This window comes from Thunnus albacares, chromosome 8 (assembly GCF_914725855.1).
Source record: "Thunnus albacares chromosome 8, fThuAlb1.1, whole genome shotgun sequence".
Classification (NCBI taxonomy): Eukaryota; Metazoa; Chordata; class Actinopteri; order Scombriformes; family Scombridae; genus Thunnus; species Thunnus albacares.
The window spans coordinates 7,657,031-7,670,696 of NC_058113.1; the positions used below are offsets into that span (position 1 = coordinate 7,657,031).

The 13,666-nt window shown below is 41.6% G+C and overlaps 1 protein-coding gene across 1 annotated transcript in view; it reads right to left on the reverse strand.

Moving 5' to 3' along the window:
• Positions 1-10,010, reverse strand: part of me1 (malic enzyme 1, NADP(+)-dependent, cytosolic) — an 88,147-nt gene extending 78,137 nt beyond the window's left edge. The window contains exon 1 of the mRNA XM_044359730.1: positions 9,646-10,010. Within this exon, the coding sequence (XP_044215665.1) occupies positions 9,646-9,774 (129 nt within the window). The 5' untranslated portion in view covers positions 9,775-10,010. The remainder of the gene's footprint in view (positions 1-9,645) is intronic.
• Between the last annotated feature and the right edge of the window lie 3,656 nt (positions 10,011-13,666).

A 13,666-nucleotide genomic window follows, 5' to 3' on the forward strand; every position in this document is an offset into this window, starting at 1 on the left:
AGCAAATATGCAAGCGCAGGGCTCCTTAAATCAGGAGGTGTCAACTTGTGAATGTACAGACACGCTTGTTGGTCAAACAGCCTTGAAAACTGAGCTACTGTTGACTTAGGGTGGGCAGCCTTGAGTGGGTGGAGGTAGCAGACATGTAGGACTCCTCAAATGCAGCCGATCCCCTTGAGGCAGCCTTTTCATTCTCAACAGTCCAGGTCCCTTAGGAGCCTGAGTGTTGCTGGGAAAGTGTCCAAGCCTCTGAAGAAATCAGCAAATCTGTGAAGCTTACAATCCTAACATTCACTTACTTTAGGCCAATGTCACTTCAGCATTTGTTTGCCTTGTTTAAGTGACAGCTTATGCCTCGATAGCCCTGTTTGACATTACAAGTGTTCACAACTCTCTCCTAATTCTGTCCTTTCTCTGGAGCAACAATATTCTACAGCTGAGTCATGTGGAGAGAGCATTACTTAAAACAAAATAACTAAACGTAACGTAAAATCCTTGTCACTAACACAAGTATATAAAAAATGAGCAAACTAAACCAGCACATATGTCTTTACTTGCACGGTGAAGTCTCCTCTGGCTGAACTGTCTTAATAGCAGAGGAAATCTCCAATTAATCTCTTTGTGGTCTCACAGAAAGCCAATCCAATTTCAGAGGCTGTCTCAAAATAACAGTCTAATTCTGTAGTCAATACTCAGAAAAACGAGGATATTTCACCGAAGAGGGCAATTAATAATTCAATATGAATAGGATAAACAGCTTCCTCTTACTGTCCACCCCACTCACCTCTGTGACACTGTAACGACCAGGGGCGTGTAGTCCATTAAGGGCGCTGCTACAATTCCAATTGTGAAATACATATCTTAATGAAAAATTGTTTTTGTTATAGTTGTGTGTGTGTGTGTGTGTGTGTGTGTGTGTGTGTGTGTGTGTGTGTTTCAGTTGTTACTCTCACATAAATCATACATAATTACAGAAACGTGTGATGACTAATGAAAAAGTGCTGGCTACAATCTTTGTCTGTGTGCCGAAGAGCGTAGGCTTCTTTTCTCTGCCCGACAACAGTATGTGTGTCATATGTTTGGCTTTTCCTGATGGCCCCTGATTGGTTGATACCGCATGCCAAAAATAACTGGATCTAGGGAGGAAAATTTTACAAAAAAATGTTGTCAGATTGGGCGATTTTTGGCTCAATTGCTGCTTCCTTTTTAGATGACATTTACCCCCTGAAGGCAGGCAAAACGTACACAGATTGTGGTGGTACTGTGGTGATGAGTTGAAAGCAGTTAAGTGGCCAACAAAAGATGCTTTTTTAAACTTTTAGAAACCGCTAGCCTAGCCGCTAGCCACCAGCAGCTGGCTCTCTGCTACACTGTACCACGCATGCTCATAGCCAAAATACACAGAGCTACCTGGGGGCCGTAGCCCCACCTCATGGAAAAGTCATACCACACCACTGGTAACGACCCCACTGAAATGTATTTCCCTGTTGTCACTGCTAGTTTCTCTGATGACAGAAATTTCTGTTGTCCAGATGACCACCTACATGGCAGCTGGCCCGGTGAATGTAACCAGACGTGAAAGAAAAGAGCCCATCTCTTCACAAAGCAAACATCTCTGCTGTTGAAAAGCAGGACAAGGCCGTAACATTGTCACCAGTAATGCTGTAGTTCATGCTTAGTGGTAAAGGTCCAATTCTTCACTTAAGAGAGAAATAGCCAGCCTTCTTTGTGTTGGATCTGTTAGTGATGAGAGTAGAGTTAGGTCATGGCTGATGGTAATGTTTTCTTAAACTGTTAAACGAGATGAATTAAAGGACGAGTTCACAATTTTTCAAGTCTGTCTTGAAACAATAGTGAGGTGCCTAAATGAACATTGAAATAGGTTTTTCTTGCTGTAATCATTCCATCTGTTCATCCTGACCATTAGCAGATCCCTTCATAATGCATTAACTCTAACCTCCTTCTCCTTTTTGTGAGGCTGCAACTACACAAAACATGTCAATCAACACAGGATCATTCATACTGATAGCCATCCCTCCGACCTTGGGAAAACCATTTGTACATAATGCTTATACATATGTTGTAGAACGCTGAAACAAAATACTGCCTTAAATTCTTGCTGCTGTATCTTTCTTAAAACAAGCCGAGACCTCCACTGCTCTAATATTAAAGACAAAAGCAGCATTGAGGAGAAGAGGAGAAAAAGACAGGAGGGGTTGAAAGAGGTGGGATGCTTGAGAAGAGCTTCATAGTAAGGTGATGAGGCGCAGACTGTCTCCATCTCTCTGTCTGAGACAGGCTAATGGCTTCTCCGTTGTCCTCACATGAATGAGAGCTAACTTACAAAAAAACACAAAATCGGAGCTGGAGGAGGTGGGGCCATTTGGATGGAACTGCTCCTGAATAAACAGCATCAGAAGTTAGTGTGTGTGCAGAGACAGTTGAATTGACTGTTCGATCATATTACGCTCAAGTTTACTTAACACAGCCTTGAAGAAAACACTGATAAAGTACGTATGTGTCTGCAGGTTGACAATTTATTTGTTATGAGCATGTCACGGTATGTGTATGTATGTATGTGTGCCTGCGTGTATATATATGTGTGTGTGTGTGTGTGCTCGGGTTGGCAGGTTGGTTACTGGAGGGGAACGAGGGTGCACTTTCTTTCTGTCTGGCCGATTCACTCCAGTCCATCAGAGGAATGTCTGGTCACCAGCAATGCGTGCGGTCGACCTGAAACACCTGGCCACACCTGGGACAACTCACACACACACACACACACATACTCATATATTATACACACATTTCCATGGAGCTCTGCGGTCCACCTAGTGAGGGGGTTTGACAAGTGCAGCTGCTCTGCATGAAGCCTGAACAGAGAGACGTTTGTGCCATTTTCGACGCTCAGTTAAACGAAGGCTTGTAATCTGACTGTCCACATCATCAGGTTCAACCTCACATAACCACTGTCATCCACCTCTAAACAGCCTGTAATACACATACATATAATGACATTTCCACAAGATTTCTACCCAGCCCAGAGACAGTGCAGTGATGTCAGACTCCCTAGTGCAATGGTACTTCTTTGTGTAAACTCACTCACACAACAACATGATTGAGATTAAAATCGAGTGGCAACGTAACCAATGTTTCCACATACGTGTGGGTATCAGATTCTATTGAAATCTATTAAAGGAGTTGATTAAAAGTTTAACATTTGGAAAATGCACATACTGACTTTTTTGCTAAGAGCTGAAATACACCAGGTACACACGCGGCACATTACGTAGGCAGGGCAGAGCGAGGTTTGCTACCTGCTATACCAACTCCGTCTCCATCACTGCATGCATATTGAGTTTTGCCAAGTGATAATGTAGTTGGTTATGCAGGGTTTGGAAGCGTAGGCTATATTAACTGGTACTGATTTAATTAACTAGATCGTTTCAACTACAAGATCATGGATACAAATTGATTTGACTGATTTATTTTAATGTGCAATGTAAAAAAAACCCCACAAGGTTGCACTGCTGCGTCGCGTTCTGGTACATTGAGGTATTTATTTTAATCATTTTTAAATAGTTTGTACTCGTTTTTTACACAGTTCTACATAGTTTTTACCTGTTGGAGGGCCACATAGCTGCGTGTACAGAAAAAAAAAAAAGCGTTCTGCTGTGGCCATGCTATGACAGACATGTCGCGCTGCGTTCGCGACTTGAGAACGGTATTGAGCTTCACATCTAACTCTTGGCAGAAAAGCCAATAAGTGTATTTCCCAAAATACTGAACTTATCCTTTGAGGACTCCTGGGATAAAACTTGACATTCGTCAAAATTAACATCATTAAGGGCTTAATGTTTGTGCCTGATTTTGTCAAGTCACTTCAGACTTAAGGAATTAAATTATTTTAAAAGCATTTCTTTAGCACAAACATCCATCAGAGGGCTTTCCCACACTGTGCAATGTTGATTGTATGATGGGTATGGGAGCCTGAAAGTTGAGAGACAATAAATTTAGAAGGACCTCCAAAGGTCCATGGGAACCTTGGCCAGCACAAACAGATCATAATCAACAGTGAGAACTGTCAGAGCAAAGCTTTTAACATTGTGACTATGCAGAAAACAAACTTTGTCGTCATGTCATGCTAACACTGTGACTCAGTGGGAATCAAACTTGCAGACTCAGTCTGTACTGGCAAAAGTCAGCGCCAGGTCATCAAGCTGTTTTGAGTCCACTTGCACCTTTTACCAATTGTGACCTAATTCTATTAGAGTGCATGCGCTGCTATAAAGGCCTTATCAGGCCATACCAGTGACGCAGAACGGCTGGAGCACATTATGTCTTACATAAGAAACTCAGAAGACCAGTCATTGTATGGTAACCAACAAAGCATAACACATACCCAAAGGCAAAGACTCAAAGAGCCACACAGAAATATTTCCATTAGAACTGAAAGCTAGGCATATTTGTTGCCTGTTGTTTGTTTGTTGCTGAATATATTTATCTTGGTCTTGGTTAAAGGAAAATGCAAATCTAGTGAGGGGAAAAAAATCTTTTCTGGGGGCAAAAGTCAATCAGTGTAGCATCCAAACCAGAGTAACTCTAACAAGAGACTAATGACTTCCAGTTGCTACAGAGGGTTATCAGGACCGTCGCCATTTGGCATACCAGCACATCCTCAATGCCCAGTCAGATATACTGCTGTTCAGCACTCGCCAAGAACACAGATCCTTAATTAAAGTCTTTCATCTGAGAGGCCCTCTTACAATGTCATATGTGGAGCCTGTGGTTACAAATGGGGCATCCAATTGCAGTGCTGTCTGGACATGGGCTCACTATTTTATTTACCATTCGTAGGTTCAAATGATGCATAATGTTAGTGATTTTATAAACCTCAATAAACAAACTGTTACTGTGTAATCAAGGGGATCAATTTGAGATTTCTCAGGATTTAGCATTAAAAGCATGAATGACAGCACCATTTCTCACTCAGGGGCCATCTGTTTTTTAATGCAAGTCTTTGTAAGTCTACTATTCATTACTGTAAAGTCTGACGTGTCTGTGCAAACAAGTAAAATGCGCCTGCCAGACAGTTGCTGTGAAACTGTAAAACAGGATAGCAAACAGACAGGAGCTCCAGCCCTCATTCTCCTTCACCTTTATGATTGACTGCACTTGTTGCACCTACCTTGGCCTACAGTACAGAGCCAGTGAATGGGCATCTGTTGGTCGTCGACACACCGACTGCTCAGTTCAGTGTTTGAGGTGAAACAGCATCCCTGATTGGGTGCTAAGAGCGTTTTTAGAGAGGTTGTTGTTGTTGTTGTTTTTCAAGGCCGCGGCAGGCGGAACCAGCGTCAGAGAGACGCACTGAGGGCCGGGATTCACACAGATGCCTCATTAATGTGTGATCAAGCAGAGAGACAGAGGACGTCTGTGGAGCGTGGCCAGCACTCTCGTCCTCGCCACAGAGAACCCTTTCTACAACATGCACCCCACTTCATCTCTTTATTGCACAGCAAGCACACACAAAACACACCTATAATATCCGGTTCCACCTCTGGAGAGGGAGGAGGCGGTGTTAATCAAAGAGTAAGGTGAAGCTGTATGCACATACATCTGCTGTGCATGTAAACGTGTGTGTGTGTTAGTGTGTGGGAGTGGAAAGATTAAAAGGAAATCGAAGCCTGTCAATGTGAGGACAAGCTGCTTTCAGCGCTGCGTCCCTCAGCATCAATTAGCAGGTTGTGCTGTGACTGGCTCCTGTTAGAGGTGAAGTGGGCCAGCTGAGGGAGGTAAACACACCTCATCCCCAGGGCTCGCTGAAATCAGAAGCAGGGCAACAATGTGCCACTGCCTGCGCCACAGAAGCCTGCCTGTGACTGGCCACTAACATGCTTTAGCAGTCATTTCCTACCTTCTTCTCCAATTTCCTCGCCCCGGTTCATGCACAGGGCTGACAGTGGATGGTTCACCTGGCCGCATAAGAAACCTTTCTTTCTGCTATTACTCTAACCCTGTGTATTTGAGGGAGCCCGTGTTTTGGGTCGCTTTAGCTGACTGACGAAAAGGCCAGGTTGATCAGACAGAACCACCAACCAAGATTAGCAAAATGTCTGCTTGGCAGCGTAACTTTATAATTGCGTAAAATTATGGCATAAACTTTAAAGTTTGTCAAAATATAGAAAATCAATAGAAAAAACTCATTATTTTCCTTTTGTAAAGCACTGAGTCGTGGTTTTAAGAATTCCCCCTCATAATTCCTTTCCTGTCTGAACAAACAAGTGTGTTGAGTACAAACTATCAAAGCAGGCTCCTCAGATCCTCGCTGCCGAAAGTTTAAAGCCCAGTTCTTGTACTCATGTAATTAATCTTATTAAACTCCACTTTTATTCCAAAACAATGTAACAATACAAATTGCGAGCTCATTAGGATAGCTAACTTTAAAATGAGATGAGAAGCCGCCTCATAAAGTGAAGAACAAAGACCTACTGCTCTCGTAATATTCACTCTTAAACACCACTCGCAAAAAAGACTGAGGAAACAGAGGAAGAGAAAAGAGAAAGAAAGAGACACTAAAAGACTTAACAATGACTTCAGTCGTGCTCTAAAGCCCCCGGATTTGAATGTCTGGGGCTAAGCTCACAACAGACCTTCATTAAAAGAGACAAAACATAATGTAACATCCAAGTGGTAGACCGGTCATGCTTCCACATGAATTTAGGTCAACCTATCTAGCCCTCTTTAAGAGCCCTCTTGTACACTGGGTCCATTCAGGGCCCCAAGGTGTAAATTGAGATGTAAACAAACAGTTTACTGGGCCAGGTTTAAGCACTGAAGCTATAGGCTTCCAGATTGTCCTCAACTTCAAACAGCCGTCCTCATAGTCTGAAGAGAGAGTTTAAAAAAGAAACTATTTCACATCGAATCAGTTAGGACAAACACAGATGAAAAATGCTGTCCAAATTCAAACTTTATCAACAGATAATTAAAGGATAACCGAAAACAACTTTACGGAACTGGATTTACCAGATGACAAACAAGAGATTTTTTTGGTGTGCATTTCAAAACATCAAAACAATGACCTTTTAGCATCACAGACAAACAAGAATTACAACAAACATAAACAGAGCCTTGCAGAGGGACCTGTTAGGCATTGCACTTCATGGTTGCATGAAGTTGTGCAAGTTGTGCAGGGTATGTCATTGTTAGAGAAACTGTGAAACCCAGGCATGACTGCAGGCTAGGGTGTCTCCATATTGGAACCACATTTCCCATGAAGCTGTTGCTCTATTTGCTCTATTTATGCTGCAACAACAGAAGCTCCACCTATTTTGTACTTGAATGAAATCAGCTGACACACTGCTGAGTGTGACACGACATAAAATGTAATGTGGACGTGTCTGTTCTATCAGTTTGTTTTTAGCAAACATATTGCAAAATGACTTATTTGCTAATGTTATAATTCTGCAACGTCATTTTAGGTTTAGTGTACTGACAAAGTTGAAGACTCTTTGCACATCTGAATATGTGACAGGTGCATTGGAGGGAAACATAACTTGAATAAAAATGAGAAAAAAAAACCCATACACCATCCCATCATACATAGCAATATAATATCTGTCTAAAATTCCTTTAGGTGTTTAGTCAGACCTACCAAAACGCCATAAACTTAAATATTCCACCAGTAAATGAGACAGTGTGCCAGTGTTTTTCCTCATTTTTATTCAGGTTTAGGTTTAAAAGAAGAATAAACCTGGTGGTCAACAGAGCATGACATTACTATCTCTCTCTCTGAACACACCTGGGTAACAAAGGTTGCCTTAATTTGTTCTGATTAGTCATACAGCATCTGTGTACACACCTCACCTCACTCGCAACACTATACACACTTAAATTCATGAAAACAAACACACTGGGTTGATTCGCAACATGCAGTGGTCTCAGGGGTGGAGTCATTAACTTGGCTAACAAACAGGGCTCTGTGTAGCCACCAGCTCGCCACCACTCACCCCACAGACACTGTCCAGTTTGAACTCCACTATCTCACTTATCAGCTCAGTGTTGACACCGCCCAAGCTGCCAGCTCCATGGGCTGTCCTAAACAGACTGCAACATTTATCAGACTGGAACAGCTTTTACACTAAAAAACTGCAAGATTGGACTCTGGATAAACATTTGAACAAGTGATAGAGAAACAAGTGGGAACAAAAAGACAAAATTGTATGTTCTGCAGCATCTTGGTTATTGATTTTGAGAATTTATAAGGAAACATGTATAAAATTTAACACAATAACCGATAGATTATCCAGAACTAGACTTATTTTTCTCCAATTAAACAAAATTTGCAAGTCAGAGAGCAGAAAACAGCTCAGAAGGGAAAAAAATAGACTGTACAAGGGTTCTAAAATTAGCCTGACTTTGACTAAGAGCGCCAGACTACACTCATTGTTTGCAGGCCACACTTGACGTAAGAGTGACCCTGCTCGAATCCAACCCGTTCTTTTGATGGTCAGCACCATGGACAGAGACCAGACCCTGTCACCACAGCCTGGACCGGTGACCTCTGGGGCCCCATCCCTGCACACAAACCAGGAGAAAACACTGGAAAGGCTCAAAAGCTGCCAGAGGCTCTTTTGTAATAGATGCATTTACAGTAAGGGGGGTGAGGGTGGGGTGAGGGGATACATCAGGTTGATTGAACAGCAAAGTCTGGGCAGAGTAATCACATTAGAAATCCCAGCAGACTACAGTGACAGGCTTTTCCCCACAAAATGCAAAGTCATCCCCTTACCTCATGATCTACCAGGAAGCTGTATTTTCAGCTGCATGATTAAGCAACTTCTTGCACTTGTTCCTCATTTTACATTAAGAGGAGAAAGTAAAAAGCAGGCTTTAAACTGATATATTTAGAGAGTTTATGAGTGCAGTGGTGACTTCATTTATTTGATATGATATCAGCTCCCACAGTGAGCTCACAGCAGCTTGTCAGAATATGCTGAATCACATGTTGCAGTGCTTGTGGAGGGGAAGATGGGCCTGACTCACCATTCATTATTAATAATACACAACGGCTACACAGCTACAGTGTAACACAAACAAAAGCTCCCCCCTGAGTGCCAGCAGCGTTTGGTCTCTTTAAATCTAAATATAACCGCGTCTAAAGCTGATACCTAAACCTCCTAGCTAATGCTGCGTTCACTTACACCTCGAGAACTCCGCACACGGGAGTTGATAAGTCAAACAGAAGCCTTGTGTATTAAATAGAAGTGGTAATAACATATATTTTTGATGGTTGCTGCTTATGGACTAAGGTGAAGAGGAACGTCTCTAAATTAGAGGCAACATGTAACACCCTTGGCTATCAATAGCATAGGTCTTTAACATTAGAACTACATCTGGGATAAAGTTGTGGTGTGGCTTTAATTCAGTATTAGTTGACAGAGCGTATCAATCTCCTAAAAACTAGCTAATTCTCATTAATTATACTACTAAAGAAAATGTATATATGTCCAGGTTCGTGTTTAAACCGTGCTCCTACATAAAATTCTCATATTTCCTACAGTCCCCGAAGGCAGCAGCTAGCTTGTCAACCTAGTCGTTCACAGAAACAAGTTGAAACTCTCACTATAGTGTAACCACACGTACCTTGTTGAGGTAAGGGTTTCGGGTAACATCGTAGCCCCTCTTCTTGGTGTAAACGAAGGCTTTTCCTTTGTCTTCGGACTTGTGCATCTCCGTCTCCACCGACTCCCGTCTGACCAGACCGTGTGCCATGTTGTTGCCTCTTTAAACAGAGCGACGGTGAACTGTTGTGAACTCAACAAGTGGATGCGCAGGTCCAACCACACATCTGACCGCGCGCCTGCCTATAGAGTCTGTATTTAAGAAGAGCTGCAGTCTCCTTATCAATGAGGCTGTTTTATTGTTCCCAATAATTCATTGAAAGAATTACTATGAGCAAAGTCCCTGCGTGTGGTGTCACCTGGCAACAGGTGGGAGCAGTGTGTGGAGCAGCCTAAACTAACTAAAATACATAATATTTTATTTTAAGTGCTCTTACTTGCTCCACTGAAACGAGATTAAAAAATAATTTTAAATGATATTATTTCAAATTGTAAGGATTTTGTATCAAGGGCTTAATTTGGTTGATTCATGGGAGCAGTAGTTAGTTATTAAGGGATTTTGTAAGTGTTCTGTATATGGATTGCATGATTATTGATGTGAAAATAGCCATTATATCTCTCTAAAATCCATTAAATGAAACCTTACAGTGCCTCAACAAGACTACAAGCCTCCTAATAGCCATATGAGAAATCATTTAATTTCCAAAATAAATCATTTTAAGGGGTTTGACAGAAAAAAATAGCATACATATATAGCTTAACTGAGTTCAAGTGATCTTACATACCATTTCCTTTTTGAACCACATACTCATATTTATGTAGGCGATTTTTGCTTAATGGAATAGTAACAGTAGTAGTAATAGTAGTAGTAGTAGTAGCCTTATATATCATATTATCAGTAAGTATAATATTAATAGCAGTTGGCTACAAATAGCAAAAGTAATAGTAGCAGCAGGAGTAGCAGAGCAAGTAACATTCTCAGGAGTGAGAGTAAACTTGGTAGGTTTACAAACATTTTTTATACTATACATGATTGAGATTACTCCAAATAGTTTTTGATAAGTCATGACACTTGTTACAAACACGTAACTAAGATGGTTTTATGGCGCAGTGTTTCTGAAGGCTGTGACAGGAGTGAGGATATTTGAAGCCAAGGTCAGCCTTCAGCCTTCAAACTGTTACAGCAGGAGAGTTATGCAACATTAGGCAGCAGTGAGTTTGAGTGTCTGTAATACGCTGTCATTCTGGAGGGAGTGGGAAAAAGGTCATCCAACCCTCAGTCCATATACCTCGTGTTGATGAGGTGACTGCTACAAAGTCACTTGAAACCAGATGATTTGTGAGGATCAATAAATTCTGTTTAATTGTGGCCTGTTAGAGAATTTGCGAAAGGGAAATGGATTTCTCCTGCATCTGGATTATCTTATCTGTGTAGAACCACAAGTATTTAAGTTTAGTTCCTCAATTTATTTACTTATTTGGATTTCTTTAAATTGTTTTGAGGCATGTTCTCAGTACCAAGGATTCCCTGTCAGTGTGTGTCACTCAGATAAAGGGAGATATATGGACCCTGGGTCAGCACGTCTGGAGTATGGTTTTATGTCAAGGTTGAGTTCATGCCAAGTGTGTAAAGATGATCGGACTGATAAAGTCATCTCTGCAGAACAGAGAGTGAGACTGTGAAGGTAGTTGAAGAAAAAAAAAATCCAGCCTTGGCTCTTCATACACTGTTTTACAGCAGACTGTTTTGTGTGTCTTACTCCCTCATTTATCTTAAATCAGTCTGCAATGTCCCAACAGTGATTTCTAAGACTGCAGAGAAAATGTCTGAACTTGCAGCAGACATCCTTTCTTCCAATAAATCATGCCATGCTATGTGGCTGTATTTCAAATGTAGTCACACTGCTATTAATGGAGAGATTGATATCTGTTTTTTCTCTGATAAATTTCTCCATGCACCTTTGAACATGCAGGTTTACAGATAAGATAAAGATAAAGATAAGCCTTCATATTTCTATGAATCTTTTGGATTGTTCAAAAAAATTCTCCTATTCAACTTCTTTTCAGCTGCACTGGAAATACATAACCGGTAGGAATCAGTAACATAAGCTACCAATGCAGTAGCAACAGGCTGCTGAGGTTTTTATGGGGTCACATGGGGTTTGCGCTGCTTCCCTCTGATAGCAGCCTCAGTGGCAGGGTGCTTTGTTCTCCAGATTCAGAGTCAACATCAGACTGCTGCTGCGGCTGCTGCTGCTGTTATAGACAGACCTGACTGAGCTCTGGAAGACCATCTTCATCTCTTGTCAACAGCAGCTTCTGATCAAGACAAAGTAGTAGTAGGGCTTGGATATTTTACAGCCACTGAAAATTTGGATTCAAACCTCAAGTATTTCTCTATGAAGCAGTGTGTTTCCCCCTGCTCTATTTCTCTCAGTCTCTTCCGCTGTCCCACGCAGTCAGAATCCTTTCATGCACAATTCTTACATCACCATAGCTGACCAATAATCTTTCTGCCCGCGTTCCTCAAGCCAATCAGTCCCCAGATGCCGTTCTTTAGATATCGCTGCACCTCTGCCGTTTAGTCTTTGAGACATACTATTGCGCAACCCAACTCCTCCCAGTCACCACTATGACCTCCATAGTATGTAGAAAACCTTGTTCATCAACCATCTGCTATCTTCACTCCACCACCATCAGGGTCTAGACTCCAGCGGGATCCTGTCCTACCTCCTATCTTCATATGGGCTTACACGAGAGATTCTTCACATCAACTGAGTCTAATCGCCAAAAACTCTTTCTGTTGCTTACATTAATCAATTATATTAAATATTCATGACTAAATAAGTCAGAGTCATCCTTATTTATCCAGAGTTTAACTGAGTTTATCTGCTTCATCTGGCCTGTGTTTGTGTGGTATGATCAGGTTTGATTGATAGTGGAATACAAGTATCAGCATATAATCCACCACCACCTGTCATCACACTGTGATTAAAATGTTGCCAAATTCTGATTGGAAATAGGTGATGTCACCTTTTTTCAACCCAACCCTGCCCACTTCAAACCAGTGAGAATAGCACAGATGAAACAGCACAGACAGAACTCAGTTCATGAGAAATAATCAAAACTGTTTTTGAATGAATTTGGCAGACGATTGTGTAATAATGTAGGATCCAATTTGATTGAGAAGTCTTGTTTTCAGGGCCTTTAAAGGAGGTGCATTTTTGAAAAAACCCATTGTGTTTTGAGAGAACAAAAGAACATTTGAGCAGTGTCCTAACTGGTAAAGGTTCTTTCAAGTGTAAGCCTTCACATTATCTACAAAATTTCTCAAACCTGAAAACAATTTAATGTGGAAAGATGGAAAACGGTATCATTGGCTGAATAATGAAGGTATAAAAGCAACCGTGGCAGCTATGTAGCAGGAGTCAGTATTTGATATTGATCAAGCAGTCTAGCCAAAGTGGACCCTGATACAGCAGCAGTCCCTCCTAGTTTATTAGGTTTTCATTGTGTGTTTGAATGACTCATCTGGATGACAAACATCTCCCATCTGTTTGTGTATCAGGAGCTGGAAGTTATTTTTGAAGTCTAGGCAGGACGCCAGTTGGCAGTGGGAGGGCACGAGGAATGCTGAGAGAGTTTGGGAAGCACCATCAGTCCACCCAATGAAATCAGTATGTTGGTATCAAGGAAGGGAAAGAGGTGGTCACAGCACTGGAACAGTCAACCTGAGGATAATGTCCGTGTGTTGTACAGAGTGAGAGAGAAAATTGAGATTCTAAAACGGTTTTATGATCAACAGCAAGAAATTGGCTAAAACTACACTTCTCCACAGGTAATCTGTCAGTAAAACAGGGAGAACAGTTTGTGGTGTGTTTTACTGGAAATTTTATTGAAAATCAGTTGAAACGTGGAAGCAATTATTGATCACGCTCAGTTCTCCTCTGCTCGTTTCAGTTTAAGAGCTGCCACTGATGCTGAAAATGTAAAAGCCTTCACTTCCTGTGCCCAAGGACGGGACTACCAGACGACAGGTGTTT